The sequence below is a fragment of the Ictidomys tridecemlineatus genome, chromosome 10 (assembly GCF_052094955.1).
Source record: "Ictidomys tridecemlineatus isolate mIctTri1 chromosome 10, mIctTri1.hap1, whole genome shotgun sequence".
Taxonomy (NCBI): Eukaryota; Metazoa; Chordata; class Mammalia; order Rodentia; family Sciuridae; genus Ictidomys; species Ictidomys tridecemlineatus.
The window spans coordinates 14,852,404-14,869,641 of record NC_135486.1 but is presented as its reverse complement, the minus strand read 5'-3'; the positions used below and the strand labels follow the sequence as shown (position 1 = coordinate 14,869,641).

General features: G+C 43.2%; 1 protein-coding gene across 1 annotated transcript in view; it reads right to left on the bottom strand.

The window, feature by feature from the left end:
• The window catches only part of Lamc1 (laminin subunit gamma 1), a 110,305-nt gene extending 93,494 nt beyond the window's left edge, over positions 1-16,811 (bottom strand). Inside the window, exon 1 of the mRNA XM_005319715.5 lies at positions 15,897-16,811. Within this exon, the coding sequence (XP_005319772.2) occupies positions 15,897-16,311 (415 nt within the window). The 5' untranslated portion in view covers positions 16,312-16,811. The remainder of the gene's footprint in view (positions 1-15,896) is intronic.
• Between the last annotated feature and the right edge of the window lie 427 nt (positions 16,812-17,238).

Here is a 17,238-nt window from a genome sequence, read left to right as displayed (position 1 = left end):
CTGTGGACTTTCTCCAAAGCTCAGAGAATGTAGCTCTTTCACACACTTCCAAAGCCATGCTTGGGTCATATTTAATTGTTGAATTATTAGCCCTGTGCTTCTCTGTCGAGTTTGCAATCAATTCTGATTCATAAAGACAACCAAAGAATATTCAAACGCCTGTCACTTCACAGGTCAAGTACCTAGCTCTAAATTACTGAACTCTTGGTTTAAAATATGGCTCCTACCTCCAATGAGCTCAAATTTAAAAAGATAAATACACATTTAAAAGACTCCAAAAGAAAACAGAATGCTCAAGTGACTAACAAGTGGTACAGTAAGTACTGCTCTATCACTGTCTGGAATGTGTGGAAGAATTTATGGAGAAGGAAATTTTCTTACGAGAGAAACCAGAATGCTAAAGCCCAGAGGACACCGCAAAATATTCTGAGCAAAGGATGATAGTAAAGGATTCTGAGAAAATAGAAAATGAGACTGACCAAGAAAGAAAATAGAAGTCAATTCAAGATCACAGTCATTTAGAAAGAATCCTCAATTTGGTGGTGGTGGGGGGGGGGCTGGGGTTGTGACTCAGTGGTAGAGCACTAGCTCTTCTGAACACCCAGGGGCCCTGAGAGTTCACAGAGGGCACATTTGCTATTGCCTCAGGTCCATTTCCTAAAACTGTTAGCCACAGAATGAGATCCTCTGAAGAAGACTCTCCACACAAGACCAAAACAGGAGAAACAGGACTTGATGGCACAGGAGTGAGCACTCAACGCCAGGGCGGAAGTGTTAGTGGGGCAGAGCCATGTGCCCAAATCTGTTCTTCCGTCACTGTAACAGACAGACAATACAAATGAGGTCTGACATTTCAGGTCTGCCACAACGTTTGGGCACACATTGCTCAACAGTATGCTCCTATATGGAACATGAAGAGCTATGCCCTGGTGGCTGTCAGAGCCGTCACAAGCTCCGGAGCCCCAGCCTTTCTGTACAGAGAAGAGTTACCTGCTGCCCTGAACGGCTTCCCTCAGGACTAACTCATGAAAGAAAAGCAAATGCCAATGCTTTCTGAACTAGTTTACTGTTGGGGCTTTTTGGTGCAGTGGCTCAGTCTTTACCCAACAAAACTAGTTCCCATTCCACCCATCCAATTCCAACAACCCTATGTAAAATGTTTTCCATCTTGGGAAAACCTAAGCAAAACTGCTGTTTCTTATACTTACTTATACTTACTTCACAGCAGTAGAAATTCATTCACTCAGCAAATTCTGTGGGCTTCTACCACCACATAAACAGTACTATGCTATACACCAGAAGCATAAAAGACAGTGGGAGGGGAAAGCCAACGCAACCCCACCTGCTCAGGTCCTCTGCACTGTATGCCTTTTACCCAGAATGTTAACTATGGTCTTCTCTACCTGTCCCCAGCACTTTGCAATGCCTTTTGCATAACAGGCACTCAATAAATACCTTTTAGATGGATTAAGAAATCAGTGAACCTGTCTTGTCCTCAGTGAATCCTGTACAATGGGAGAAATGGAGAAAACAATCCAATGAAGCACCTCCTCACACACAGGCACACAGTGTGTCCACTGAAATTCAAAAGTGGATGGGTGAGGGCTGGGGTTGTAGCTCAGTGGTAGAGCACGTGCCTAGTAGGTGTGAGGTACTGGGTTCAATTCTCAGCACCACATATAAATTAATTAATTAATTAAAGATCCACTGACAACTACTGTTTCTTATACTTATCTAAACAGAAATTTAGAGCAGAGGAAGGCACCCGCAGAACTCCTTGGAACTGAACACTGCTGTTTCCATGAATTAGGCCCAGCTCCCTTATCCCCAGCATTTCTATCACCCCTCATGCTTCATGTGAACTGCTGTGAGCTTGGACGTCTCCCTTCTTTACCTTCCAGATTTAATCTTCATTTTTAGATCTACTAGTTTCAGGAAGCCCTCTGCCATACAAAGAATCTCAAGATGGGTGGGAATCCTAAAGGTCACCAGATGAAAGTGGCGGGAGGTGCTTATCTCGGATCAGCTACAGTCCTTTCTCTTCTGCAGGCATGGGCTTTCGCCCTTCCCTCCCAGCTCTCTACACAGTGCCTCCGAGCTCTGAGGACCCACAGTCCTGCTCTCCCACTAGACCCTGGGCTCTTTCGAATGCAACCTACACATTCTTAGTCTTACATTTCTCCAGTGCTCAATAATGGAAGACTCTGCATCTTTTGATCCACCCCTCCGCTCTGGCAGTCTCTGTAGACTCCACAGTCAGGGCGAGGTGCTAGGGCCCCCTCCCAGACTGCAGCACAGCCTCTGCCCCATTTTTAACCCCAGTGCCACATTCTTTTTTTTTTTTTCACCTCCATTTTTGTCTATTCTATGGATTAGGGGTTAATAGTTCAAACATTTCTTCACTGTTTAAACTTTCAATAAAGTTTTTTAAAAAATCTTTGGGACAAGTTTCAAATAAACTGTGTCCCCTTTGTGAGCCACAGAACGTCTGCATCTCTGAAGCCATCAGACATTTCCCTGCAGATGTTGTCGGTCTCGAATCATCAATGGCCTTTCCTGTCCCATCTGTTGTTCTTCTGACAAGGTTACTGTGCTTCCTCAAGACTTCCTGTTTGAATAACCACCCACTTGGGTGTTCAAACTCCCATGTGTCCATTATTCACCATAAAAGGGACCCGAGGAAGGAACAGCCAGTTGAACACAAAACGACATATGAACAGAACAGCTGTGTGCGAGCAGGACAAAAAGACAGCGGGAGCTAAGCAAGGCTGCAGGTTTCAAAACAAGCTCTATTTAGTCAGGCTCGGTTAAAAGGCTGCTGATCCAGAGCATTAGAGGCCCGTTTTGTAACTGGAAATCACTGGAGATGTGAATAAGTCCCTTTTTAGTTACTTCAGAGGTCAGCCCAATGCCACCCCTACCAACAGCCTCTCTCAAGGAAACAAAGCGGCCTCTCCTTCCTCTCACAGAAATGTCAATACCAACTCCAAAGGCTTCTCCCCAAACTTAATTATCTATTTTATTTCCCAGAACAAAAAGCAGGTTCCTCCCCACCTCCCCAAGGGAGCCATGAGAGTAAAAACAGAGGAAAGCACAAATCGACACACAAGAACACACAGAAAGCAGAGCAGAAAGCAAAGGAACATTCTCCAGACATCTGGAAGGTGTGCTCATTTCCAGAATCAGTTCCTCTGGGGATGGCCAGGATTCGCCACTGACTCTGTGCCAGGACATAACAGCTTTAAAGTGAACATAAGTTTAAAACCAAAACCTTATTAGAATAACCACAACACTAAATGACTCCCAAATCCACCAGGAGTTGATACTTACTCCTTGCCATGTGACAAAAATGCTGAAAACAGCAATAAACAAGAAGGCGAGAGCCTTTAAAGCAATCCTGATAAAGTAAACAAATTTATTACAGCTGCATTACAGATGTTCCCACCAACTTTCATAATCTGTAGAATTCTAGGAATTTGTAGTCTCTAGCAGACTTTCTATCCCATGAATTTATCTAAAATATTCACTATAAATTCAAAATTATGTACAGAGTTCTTCTGAAGGTTAATCCCAGACATACAAGCCCACCAAACACAGTCCTTTTCCCAAGCAGAGGCAAGCACGCCCTCAAAGCAATTAAAGATATTGCTGTTCTTCTGGTTTTCAAGTCCCCTCCTTCCCTGAGCTCCTTGCTTCTCATCTCCAAAAAGAACATTTTCAATGAAAATTCCAGAGCGCTCACCTGTAGCAAATTGTGACCTGGCACGAAATAATAGTCCAAGGACTTATCAAAGGTGGTATCACCAGTCCTATCAGAATAGTGTCCCCAACTCGCAGGAACCACAGGGAGAAGCAGCACAACTGCTAACCTAAGCAACTACGCCTACCTGAACTTCTTGGTAAGAGATTAAATCGTTTAAACCAGGACCCATGCCGGAAACATTTTTTTCTTTTACATTTTAAAATTTACCCTAAGTTTCTTTCAAACTCCAAAATTTCATGATTTTATTATGCTAGTTAGCTGCTGTGCTAGTCCATTTTACACTGCTGTCACCAAATACTACAGACCAGGTAATTTACAAAGAACAAAAACTGATGTGCTCACAGTTTGGAAGGCTGCAAAGCCCCCGAGCCCAGTGCTGGCCTCGGGGAGGGCCTTCTTGGTGTGTCCTACCACAGGGAGGGCATCACATGGGAAAGAGTACCCAAGCAAACAAGAGGGGGCCAAACTCACCTTCACAACAAACCCACTCCCCCTAACAGCAAGAGCAGACCTAACCCCCTCTTCAAGGTCCCACCCTCAACACTACCTCTGGGGATCAAGTTCCAGCACCTGAATTTGGGGGGGACACAATCAAACCATAGCAGCCTCATGCTTTAAAATGTCCACTGAATGCCAATATTCCCAAACACTAAGGGTCTCGATGTTGTAAGGGATAGGGGCAGATAGCTTGAACCCAATCTTTGTATGTTACCAAATTAATCCAATTTAGTCCTTAAGAGCTTCTAAAGACAAGGAGGACATGGGCTTGAAGAACATGTGGGTCAACCACTCCTGTCTCTAATTAGGACTTGTGCTGCCAGAGCAGGAAAACACCGCTTCCCAATTCCTGCCAGTGAACAGAAAACTCAGAGAAAAAGAAGCTCAATTCACTTCATCAAGCTGTCCCTACCCGCTTTCTGAAAGCGGTAAAGTTCTTCTCTTAGAAATAGTGAGGATCTTGTCATCTTGTCTTAAGAAAATTGATGGAATCACTTGAGAAAATAGTACATTTATGTTTCTATATTTTATCAATGTGGGGGGCAGAACCAGGGGTAGGTTAAACCTGACCTCCTCCCTCCAATAGAGCAGCAGGGTGCATCCCACCCAACCTCCTCATAAGCTGGGAAACCCAGCACAAGCATTTAAAAATCCTCAGGTCTCCCTAGGCAATGTGTAACCACATTCATCACAGAAATGCATAAAACGCATATTAAGCAGGTCTTAAAGTGTGAAAGGCAGAAGGACAGTGACAGTGATACCATAATCAAGCAGCAAACTCACACCTGTATAGGTCTAGGGAGTTTTGCTTTATTTTATTATTTTTTTTAATTTAGGTCCTAGAAGTAGAGGTAGAATTGGTGGGGAGAAGCACAAAATAGTAAATACACTTCCTAAATGGGGACTCCTTTGACAGATAAATAAAAAGGGAGGGAAAATGCATGGGAAAGACTCAAGGAGTGGGTGTTGACTAATTGATGGATCTGTATACACAGGAATCAAAGTGAATGGCGCCACTTCTGGGTCTGAAAGTTGGAAATGGTGACAAAGAAAGTTCTTGGGGCCACAGCAGTTATCTAGCCATCAATCGATAAAAGGTAGGTTAGACCTATTCAGTTAACAAATTGACTAAGAGCATAAAAAATAAAAAATAAAAAACACTATGTAAGGGTTTACTCAGAGCAGAGAGGAGGAAACAAAATAGAATCTGGAGATCCACTCTTATCTTTGACGATGTCAGATTAAGTAAGCAACTGCATTGAACCCAGCAATCCTCAACAACCAGAAAGCAGTCATGGATAAGGCAGAAAGGAGATAAGGAGGGAGAGTCCCCAGTGTGGCGTAAGCACTGACCACCCTTCAAGACATGGGGTATGGTAGTTTTCCTATCAGTACACACTGACAAAACCCAGGGCTTCAATCTGAAATTCAATAAATTCCTTAGAGATTTCCAGAGGCATTAATGCTGAATAATACACAACTAGAAGAAGTACCTAGAACCTAAAGTTCTTCCCTTGAAAATAGCCCTCTGTCTTTCACAAATATGTGCGAAGCCCTTTTTAACAGAAGTGATCCAAATCCAGAGCTCCTCAAGCAGAGGTTTGGCAGAGAAATCAGGCTGAGCTCTTTGGTTTGAGATTCTCAAATCATTTTCAGTCCCCAATTTAAGGTCTCCACGGGTGGCTAATACCAGGTTGGACCTCACAGGCAGAGTGGCGGCCCTGCACCACAGCAGGTCTGGACTCCTACCCAAACACACCTGTGTGACCTGAGAGGCCACCATCCTCTTACCTTATTATTCCACAGGGGATATTTTTCAAGACTGAAGAGTCAGAGGTAAGTAATCAGGAGGTCCCCAAAGGGAGGTACACTCTCTTTTGTCACCCAGTTTTTGAGTTCCTATTCTCTCCGGAACCTATCCAGCATATGCCCACTACTCGATGAAAGGCCACCAATGCCTTCCCCAACATCTGGCCACTTTCAAACCTTCTGCAGGCAACTCACCCTATGGCAAAGTCCTCCACCCATGTCCTTTACATCTCATCAAGACCCAGGGACCTTCGGCAGGCTATGCTCAGTCCACACTCTACAAGGTGCTCTGTGAGAATTCCCTGCGCACTTTAAAAAGTTCCAACAGTATTATTTTTCCTATATGTGAATGTTTTTATCTTGTCTCCTCAAATACATTACAAATCACCACAGGATAAAGAAAATGTCTTCAATAACCACTGATTCTCACACATCCCATGTTACAATGCCCCAAAATGAAGAATTTTCTCCCCAGCTACCCTATTTATATGACATCTTTGTCCGCTAATTAGAAGTCCAATGCAATATGCTCGTCTCCTCTCCAGAGGGCAGGTCTTTTCACACAGGTACAGAAAGCACCATAAGCTTCCCCAAGAAAGACACACAATTCAAGCTTCAGACTTATTTTTTTTTCCAAAAGGCTCAGTGAGAAGTAGCCCTACCTGGTACCTGTTAAAGGAATGAAGACAGTGACCTCAGAACTTAGACTGAATCTGTGGAACACTTAGGTTTTATTTCACCAAATAGCAAGTTATAAGACAGTTAGACACTGTGACCATAGCACAAGCCACATTCTTAAAGAATTCTCTATGCCTGCAGCAACAACCACAGCCTTGCCATTCTGCCACATCAAACCATGAAGCACTGATCCAAACCACTACCTGCTCTGAGTAGGTGAGAAGAGCCAAGATGACTGCGCCTCCCGCAGGCTCCCGTGGCTGCCTCTGCAAACTCCGCTGCTACTTCCACTCAAACAGCGGACAGCTCAATTAGACTCAGCAGGCTTACTTGTTGGCTCACTCAACAAATATTTGCTAATGCCTATTAACACCAGAGACTTCTGGTAACTAGGAAAAAGATGGTTTAAAAAAAAAAAAAACCTTATCTGAGATGTGTACGCCTCAGGTTCTGTGCTCTCCTACATTTGGCCAAAAATCATACAATAAATAATCAGATCCCTTACATATTATTTCTTACTAAAGTGTCTTAATTCCCTTTTGAGGAATAATTTACATGCAACGAGATGCATGCAAATACATATAGCTCTGAATTTCTCCAGATCAAGATGCAGAGCACAAAATCAGAACCAAGAACAACAACAACAAAAAGACTAGCCCCTAACCATGTCTCTGGCAGCACTGACAGACTGTTCATCACTGCCATGGATAATCATCTGATCAGCAGAGAGCTTCATGTACACTGTGATTTATCATCATGAAACAAAAGGTACCAAGTCCCTAACTCTACACAGGAAGGACCATGTGCCAAACTCAAAAAATTCAAATTAAGAAAAAGAAACATGAAGGCTGATTTTATATAAAATAAAAATCCAAAGAATAAAACAGTTCAGTCTTTCCTTTAATATAACAGGAAAGAGCCACCAAGATGGAAACAGAAGGTAAAGGAAGAAAGCTGAGGAGCTATCATGCCTAAAGTTTTAAAAGGAAGTAAGGCAAGGCCCTAATTCATCCCTCAGACTCTCCACAAGGTCCTCCTCCCACAAGAGATCTGAGCGCCATTGTCCAAGACAGAGATAAGTTGCTTTATTTCATGAATATGTAGCTGCAGAAGGCACCAGACTGACGGGGGCCCAGTTATTTTCAGCTGGCCCTCTGGAAGGGTACATGGAAAGAAAGTCAGACACTCTTATTTAGTGTTACCAAAGTCTGGAACCATACTCTAAAACCTCAGGGACATTTCCATAAATGAGTTCTCTAATAGCCTCCATTAGCAAGCCATCAATTGAAGGCCCAAATGAACAAACACCTAATTTTATTATAAGAAAGATGCTTACAAATGCCAGCAGGGCCCTCTTACAAATCTTAGGGCAAGAAACCCCAGTGCACAATCATCTTGAAGTTTTACCCTCTGAAACTGTTTAACAGACAAATTAATCCCAATTTTTAACTCTTCCCAGGAATCTGAGTAGTAAAAAATAAACAAACAGCTCTGCTCTAAACTTTGACACATTTCCATAAAACCCAAACAGGACAGCAATGGAGCTGTCAATCAGGAACAGCTGGCGAGGAAAAGCAACTAAAGAAGCATGTTGGGCATGAGTCTGTTAAAGCTGGACAAACAAGATGACACCCGGCTCCCTGCTCACCTGAGTGTGGGCCACAGTGGCAACCTGTAACCCATGCTTACCCTCACGTCCTGAAGACAGGGCATGCCCCAGTATGCACGTCTTCTAATTCTACTCCTAATAGACTAAAGAAACTAAGAAAAGATGCAAATAAGACATTACACAAAAATCTTCCTCCCCAACTGCTTAACAATCCCCTTAAAGAGTCTTTTCCAACAATGAACATATACATTTCCAAAAAACTTTCTTACGACCATTTCTAAAGAAAAAGGCAAATTAACATTAATATTTCAGTCATACATATTTACAAGTGTGAACTTGTGAGTTTTCTCATAAAATTGATCTAAAATGACTTTAATCACATTAACAGTCTAATTTTTACTCAAAATAGTCATGGATCTTTCAATTTCATATCACTTTCACAACTTACTCAGTACTTTTCTAAAAGCCATAGAAAGAAAACCACCACATACCACACTTAATATTAGCTCCTACAGTGGTGCATACCTCATGAAATGGAGAGATAGCACCGATAAAAATAAACACAAGTCAAAGGTATGGCTTCAAAGAATTTCAGTTAATGGGCAATGTGCTGGGACATTTATAATTCAGCTATTGGCTTATTCACTCACACTACACCGATTTAAGAACACTCCACCAGACGTACTGCTAAGCACTAGAAATACAGCACCTCCCACCTCCACCCAAATGGTAAATTTAGTGAATCTTCTCTGTCTGCATTTCTCACTTAGAAATTATATGAGCATTCTAGTCAAGAGCAGAGGTCACCAAACTTGTGCACTGAGGGATACATAGTAAGTAGTTTAGCCTTTGTGAGCTGGGACATAAGGAGTCTGTCACAATTACTCAATTCTACATTTGTAGTACAAAAACAATCATAAACAACATGTTATTCCATGGGCTTAACTGTGTTTCAGTAAAGCTTAAGATTTTTGTTTTTTTGTTTTGGTACTAGGGATTGAAATCAGGGTCATTTTATCACTGAGCTGCATCCCAGCCCTTTTTATCTTTTATTTTGAAAAAAGGTCTCACTAAGTTACTGAAGCTGGCCTTGAAGTTTGATTCTCCTGTCTCAGCCTCCCAAGTCACTGGGATTACAGGCCATTCATTCAATTTTCAAGTGTCACACAATATTACTCACCTTTTGATTTTTTTTCAATTAAAAAAAAAATACTACCATACCTAGCTCCCAGCCCACACAAACAGGTGGCAGGGCTAGGCTGAATTTGGCCAGGGGCCATGATTTGCTACCGCCAAATCTAGAGACATAAATTTCATTTGACCTTATCTGTTATGGTTTGAATATGAGGTATGCCCCCAAAGGCTCATATGTTCAGCAATGAGTGTTCAAAGATGAGATTATACTAGATTATAAGAGCTGTAATATCATGATTAGGTGAATCCATTTGATGGATTAATAATTTGAATAGATACCTGGGTGGTAACGTAGGCAGGTAGGGCATAGTTGGAGGAAGTAGGTCATCAGGGAATGGCCTTGGAGATGAGAACTTGTCCCTAGCTCCCCCACCTGCTCTTTTCCTGCCTCACAGCTACTATGAGCTGAGCAGCTTTCTACCAACCATGCCCTTCTGCCATGATATTCTGCCTCATTTTAGGCCCAGAGGAATAGAGTTCGCTGTCCACAGACTAAACCTCTGAAACTGTGAGCCCAAAATAAACTTTTCCTCCTCTAAGTTGATCTTGTCAGGTATTTTGGTCACAGCAAAGAAATGCTGACTAAAACATCATCTAAGCCCAAGGTCAGGGCACCATTCTATAAATCACTATCCATCCAAGAATCCACTTGGTGCCAAGGCACAGAAAGCAACAAATTAAGTGTTAATCATGTTATACTGAACTCAAAGTTGACTAAGTCCCCATCCTGTCTTTAACCCAGGTTAGCTGAGTACAGTGGTGTGCCACTCAGCATACTGAGGCAGAAAGACCCCTTGACTTAGGATTTACTAGCTTTACAATGATGTGAAAGTGATACACATTCAGTAGAAACTGGACTTTGAATTTTGAATCTTGATCTTTTCCTAAGCTACCCAGACACAGTACTACAGATTCAAGTGATGCTGGAGTACTATAAAGAACCACAGCTCCCTCTCATTCACAAGAGTTAACAGATACACTAGCTGTGTTGCTAAGCTATGATGTTGGAGAGACTGGGGATATAACATTACAATGTTTTCAACTTAAAACAGATTTATTGAGACATAACCCACAAGTTGAGAAGCATCTGTTTAAGGAGCAAAACAGGAGGAAGAAGACTACCAGACAGGAGGCCACTGCAGTAAGCTAAGGCTGGGACAAAGAAGATGGAAAGATAAGCATTTAAGAACCACAGTGATAGGAATAGGAAGCAAAGTATATTAAAGATGGGTAGGAAATAAAGGAATGGAGATACAGCCGACCAGCCTCACAGCAGTCACCCTATAAGCTCACCAGAGTAATCTTTCCTGGTGAAAGCCTGTCAAGCATGGTTCTATTTCAGAGGTGACTTGGGAAGAACTGGTTGAGAGCCTCAATGTTAGACAGTAATGCATTTCCTGATACAGAAAATCCAAAACAGCTTCAAGTTAGGTGAGACAATAAGGAGTGAATTTAGTTTCGATATGGCCTGTGGACAAACCCCAATTAATCATATACAACAAGTCTTTAGGTCTGGAGAAAAAAACTAGAAATACAAAGTACAAATTGAAAATCTATAAACAGTACATAAACCTTGAGATTAAAACTAATTCATTCAGGGACAGAGGCAACATGAAAACAGGACCATAGGTACAAAGGAACAGGCCCAGGAATGTCAAGGAAGATAACCAAAGGAGCCTGGTGTCACTGAATCAGGGTGTACATAAACTTTTATTTTAAAAGTTGCCACGGAATAAACTAAACATTCTTTTGAGAGATGAAGCTACAAGCTGCAGGAGCTACTGTACTCAACTACAGAGCAAGACCTACCTCCACTATGACTTTTGGCAAACCCCAACCACAGGATCCTCATCTTTGCCTTCACTGAGTTATAAAAAATCTAGTCAGTGATAAACTGGAGGCTTTATAAACTTCAAAATATTATAAAGATACCCTTGGTTTATTATTGCAATAACATTACAACTGAGTGTGTAAATTCCATGTAGCAGAGAATAAGCTCCTGAAAACAGGGCCTTCAATCTTCTACATCTTTCTATCAGGCATAGTGCTATGTATTTCATAGATATTTTTAAAACATTTGCGGGGTATCAGGCAGAGTAACATGAGAATGTATGCAGGGAACAAGGAGTGCATAGTAAAAGGCATAACCAACTTCCTAAAAGGGTTTAGAATTGAAGTGATCAAATTTTATTCCTTCCACAAATGCAATTAATGACAAACTGATGGGGTAAAGGGGATGCCTGATAGTTCTGACTCCTCCTCTAATGTGTGATTTTTTTTTTTTGAGTGCCTTAGAATGGGAAAGGAATTTGCAGAAAAAGCAGTGAACTATAGGATAGGAAAAACAGCCAGCAGCAACTTTTATAAAACTGTTCAACAACTACTGGTCATTAAAGAACATCTCTTTAACTTCTCAAGTTGAAACCTGCAAAATGTAAATCAGGCCTTTGTGAGACAAACTAAAATAGTGTCCCCTCAGGGTGCACAAATACCACAGTGAAGTCACCAGAGCGAGCTACTCCCTGACACAGTCAGAGCGTACCTTGTAAAGATTTTCCTGAAGAAAACAATTGCTATTCATTTCAGGTTAAATACACTCATCAGAGGATCAAACAGAATAAAATGCTATAACCTTATGTGTCAATCTTCCTAATTTATACACACAAAAGGAAATTCACATATGAAGAATTTTGTTTAATCGCAATTCATTCCTAAAGTTTATAAGGAACTTGGAAACTAATCTGGTCTCTGTTAATTTTGAGAGTTCCATAAACTTTGATTTGAGTTGATTTTACAAGCACTCTTTCCTTAACCTAATTGTTTAAAGAAAGAGGGAAAGCTACCTTCCTCCAAGTTCAAGAACCTGTCTGCCAACTTTGTATCCATAATGTTTATCAAATTAATAAAAGGGACTGTTTAATAAAAGACAAATCCTCAGCTACACTCTTACAATCTTACCCTTGCATACTGATAAAACTTATAACTTATTAATATAAGACATAAATGTCAAACTTCCGAAGAGCAATTGAATGATCCATACAGAATTTAGAAGATTTAGAAGGAAAACAAAATAAGAAAAAATTATTTTTAGAAAAGGATACCTGGCTGAGCAACTTAACTATATCTGAAGATAGTCTGCACCCTGGATTACTGTATATGGAGCTTAAGACCTGATAGCATTCAGAATCAAGGCTGATTTTCCTGGCTTTTGTAACAGCAAGTGATGATACTAGTACAATGATCTAATTTGTTCCTGCCAGACATTAAAATATGTCTGCCTCTTCCCAAAGAGGTACCAGTTAAAATGATCATATAATCTGATATGTGTATGCATAAAAAAATTTTCTGAAGGGTTACATAGGAAATCATAAACGGTGGTCTCTGGTTGCTAAGCAACTGGAGACAGACCACATACTGTATTCACTGTTTGAGTATATCATGTCATGTTTCATTTTTATAACAAAAGGTGACTTACGACCAATGCCAAAACATGTGTTTCTTAAAACTACTTAAGTGTGATATAACTAGGCTTATTTTACAGCTTACTGTGTTTAAAGTTCAACATTAAAAGGAGGCTAGCACAGTGGTGGCAAGACCTAGTTCTTTTACACTGCTCACTTGGAGTTTCACATGCTCTGTAAGGGCAGAGCACAATATGCATCACTTGTTGAAGGGTATGTGAAATTTGAACTGGGTGGGAGATTTAATAGATGCACAAAACAGTCATGGTACTTGAATTCATGGGAAATAATTAGTTAGCTAGAGCCCAAGGAGTAACTGAAGTTAGGTAGTGAATATGCTGAATACCAAAACACACACTGATAAATAAAGCCTTGCCCACTTACCACAAATTGTTGATCATAACATTCATGCATACATATGTCCTTGTCATCAAAAAAAGTGGGGAGAGAAATGAACATCAACCCCACTACGTACAAATCTCCCTCCCCCTTCCACCTCCTCCATCACACACAATTTCCTCTAGGACATCGCTTCTGATCCAAGAACAAGCACAGTAAGTTCCAGTCAACTTTTATATAAACCAACTAAAAAGCTTAAAGTACAAATGATAAAAAATTATATCAAATATTTCAAATAACTTAAGATTTTAAATCTATAGTTTTATGAATGCCACTTAGCAAAGATATTACCAACAACTTAAGAATATTACAGCAAAAACAAGTCAAAGCACAAAACATTTTTAGAGTTAAAAAAAAAAAGAGTCCTAACTAAATGTACTCTGAAGATCTCTTTTGAACTCATTATCATCATGATCCAAAGTTAGTATCTATCTGCCCCCCAGCATTAGCAAATTAACTTGAAGGATACTCTCTTACTCTACCACACTGTCTCTGCAACAAAGAAGTGAGCATTGAGTACTCCATCTACCTCTGCAATCACCTGAAATAAATGTTAGCTGAAGCCTACAACAGATTGACAACCTATTGTTCAGGACTGAACAACTGAATCTCAGGCATTCAGAAACATCAAGATAATGCCTTTTCTTTGAAATTTTTTAAATTTGAAAATGGATAATGTAAGAATTCAAGAGTATTCAAAGGTGAACACAGGAACTTTAACAAGCCAAAATTCAAACAAAAGTAATTGGATATAGGGCTTGGGTTGTGGCTCAGCGGTAGAGCATTCACCCAGCATATGCGAGGTCCTGGGTTTGATCCTCAACACCACATAAAAATAAATAAAATAAAGGTATTGTGTTCAACTACAAGTAAAAAAAATAGATATTTTTTTAAAAGTAATTGGATATAAATTACAAAACTAATGTTGGCCAACTTTAAAAACATAACTCTTGGGAGAGACAGTTAAGACAGCATCCCTTCAAGATCTTGGGAAACCCCGAGTCTCTTGCAATGCCTTTAGATAGGTACTTTTCCAAGACACCACTGCTTCTATAAATTTCCAATACCTTTAAAAAATTGAACTCAAAGCAGTTTATTTCTTCAACAAGTTGAAAAACAGGTGCCACATGGATTCATTCATGAACTTATTTCCAAAAAGTTTCATCTTCCCAATGACTCATCTACAAACAAAACCTTAATTACTATAAAGGTGTTAAATACTGCTTTTCTAAAACATTCCACTCACAGTAATTTAATTACACTTCTCAAGCACTTTCCCTATAAGTATTCCTTCTCTGGAATCTTGGTAACTTATGCAAAGTTTAGTGTGCTAGAGATCAGTACAAAGGAAAATACAAAACCATGATCAAAAGAACTATTTGCCTACAAAATGTCCCTTTCAAACATCTCCCAATGATGTTATGAGTCCTATAGAATTACCCTGCTTTGACAGAAGAATGGCTTGGGGCAGTCTGTTCTCAGGAACTTCATTAGTACCAGCTACTGGTAAAATCAAGTCTCCAAATGCAATGAAAAATTGAAGCACTATAAATCAAATGTCAGTTTTACATACATGTTACTCTGTTAAACACAATGACATTTTTTTCTGCTTGTTTCTGTATCTCGATAATGAAGGAAAAAATTACCAAAATCAAACAGAATTTCTGATACTTTCAAATGAATGTCCTTTCTCATCCACAGCCCTGCCATGCAATTTTCTAAACATCCCTTTCCCAATGTCTAAAAAGGTCACTTAGGTGTGTTTAGGCACTTGCTCTGACTCAAAGCAAGAGGAAGACAATGTGGAGAACCTTTATACAAGGGGACAAAACTGTTCCCAGCAATTAGTGAGTAGGTCACTTACTTTTGTTTTCTCTCTACCAGGATTAGCAGTGAAATAGCTTCGTGGCTCTTAATTAAGGCTGAACAATAACTTTTAAAAGTGAATTTCTATTTTAATTACACCTAGGCAATATAGGCAGTAAAGGTATTTGCTCCACTCTAATTCCCTTAACAAACAGCAGTCATCTTCAATTCTGGAGAAAAAGCCACATTTAAACTTTTTAAAGGCAAAAGGTGGATCTTCCTTTCTCTGATCCAAGCATTCAACCATGCCTTCAGATGGCCCCGCTAGTACAGCTAAAAGGAGAATGGGTGTTTTTGATTAAAGCTTCAGAAAAAAAAAAAAGGGATCACAATCCTAACTGCTGAAATGGCAAAGAATTCCTTGAAGAAGCAAGAATCCCTTTAAGTTAGAAATAATAGGAAAGCAAAGAGACGCAGCTGAGAGCATCTCGGCCCTCACCGGATGTTAAGGGATAGATCAATTATAGAAGTTGGAGAAAGGAATTTGTGTGGTCCCCGCTGGGGAGCAGAGAGCCAGCACGCGGCGTTTGGGCCCCTCAAGCTGGACCAGGGAGTGGAGACGGCCCGGGTGCAGAGTTGTTAGCGAGCAGTAGTAAGGGACAGGGCTGTCACCGCTTACCCAGGTGCAGCGTGAGGTTGATGGAGTTGGGGTACTGGACCCCGGCCAGCATGGTCTGGCTTTGCCACCAGGTGGTGTCGGCCTGGTTGTTGTAGTCGGTCAGGAAGGCTGCCCCGTGCTGCAGGTGGGGCTGCCCGGCGTCGCACAGGTGACAGGACTTGGTGACCCCGGTCACCCCGGTCTGCACACAGTACTCCTCGGGCGGAGTCCCACACGTGTTGGTGGCCACCACGGTCACGTTGAAGGCGGCGTTGACGAACTCAGGCATGCAGCGCTGCGGCCGCCCGCCCTCGTCCGTGCACTCGTCCATGGCTGCCCCGGCACAGCCCGCCGCGGCTGCCGCCAGCACAGCCAACACCGTCCAGAGCCGCCCCCGGCGCCGCGAGGCCAGCGCGGCCCGCTCGCTGCCCCTCATCCCACCGCCCGCGCGCTGGGCCACTGCAAAGGCCAGGGCCGGCGCGTTCCCCTCGCCCAACTGCGTCCCCGGGAGGCCGCTCCGCGGGCTGAGCCTGGGGGCCCCGGAGCCGGACTCTCGCGCGGGCGGAGGCTCGCACGGGAGAGACTGGCGGGTGGGCGCCCCTAGCGAGGACTGTGCGGCTCCCTGGCCACTGCCCCCGCGCACCGCCTCTGCGCCTCCCTCACCCACCCTGGGAGCAGCTCGCACTCTGAGCCGACCCCCGACTTCCGAGCGCGCACCCGAGCGCGCGCTCCGGGAAGGAAGGAGCAGGGGGTGGGATCGGCCGGGTGGGGTGGGGTCTGGCTGAGGAGAAAGCCCAACCCCGGCCTCCCCTCAGCACCGCGGCCCCCGTAGCTGCTTCCCCGCCCTCAGCGCGCCAGGGACTGCGCGTCCGCCCAGGCGACTAGCGGCGGCGGCGGCGGCGGCGGGGGCGGCGGCGTCTCGCGCTCAGGCCCGCAGCGCGCGGTCGGCGGGAGGGGCGCGAGGGTGGGCGGGGAGCGGGGAGAGGGGAGGAGGAGGGAGGCAGAGGAGGGAGGGGCGGCGGGGCGGTGCATGCCGGGAGGCAGGGGAGGCCGCGAAGACCCGGCAGCCTGCTGCGGTAGGGCGCGGGGTCCGCGGCTCGGCGTCCTGCGGGGACGCTCGGTTGGGTAGGGAGCGCCTAGGAGGAGCCCTTAAAGGGGTGACGCGGGTCCGTGAGGTCGCTCGGGGAGGGCCTACCGGCCTTAAGGCAACTTGGGCCGCGAGCGGCTGGCCGTTCCCCGCCCTGCCAGGTGTCAGTCCTCGAGTCCACCGCCCCGAGGCCACGTCCGGAGGGACGCACCAGTGGGGCTGTCTGCGCGCCCCAGCTCTCGGGTGCGGTCCCGGGGAGTGTCCCCTGCTGCGCGG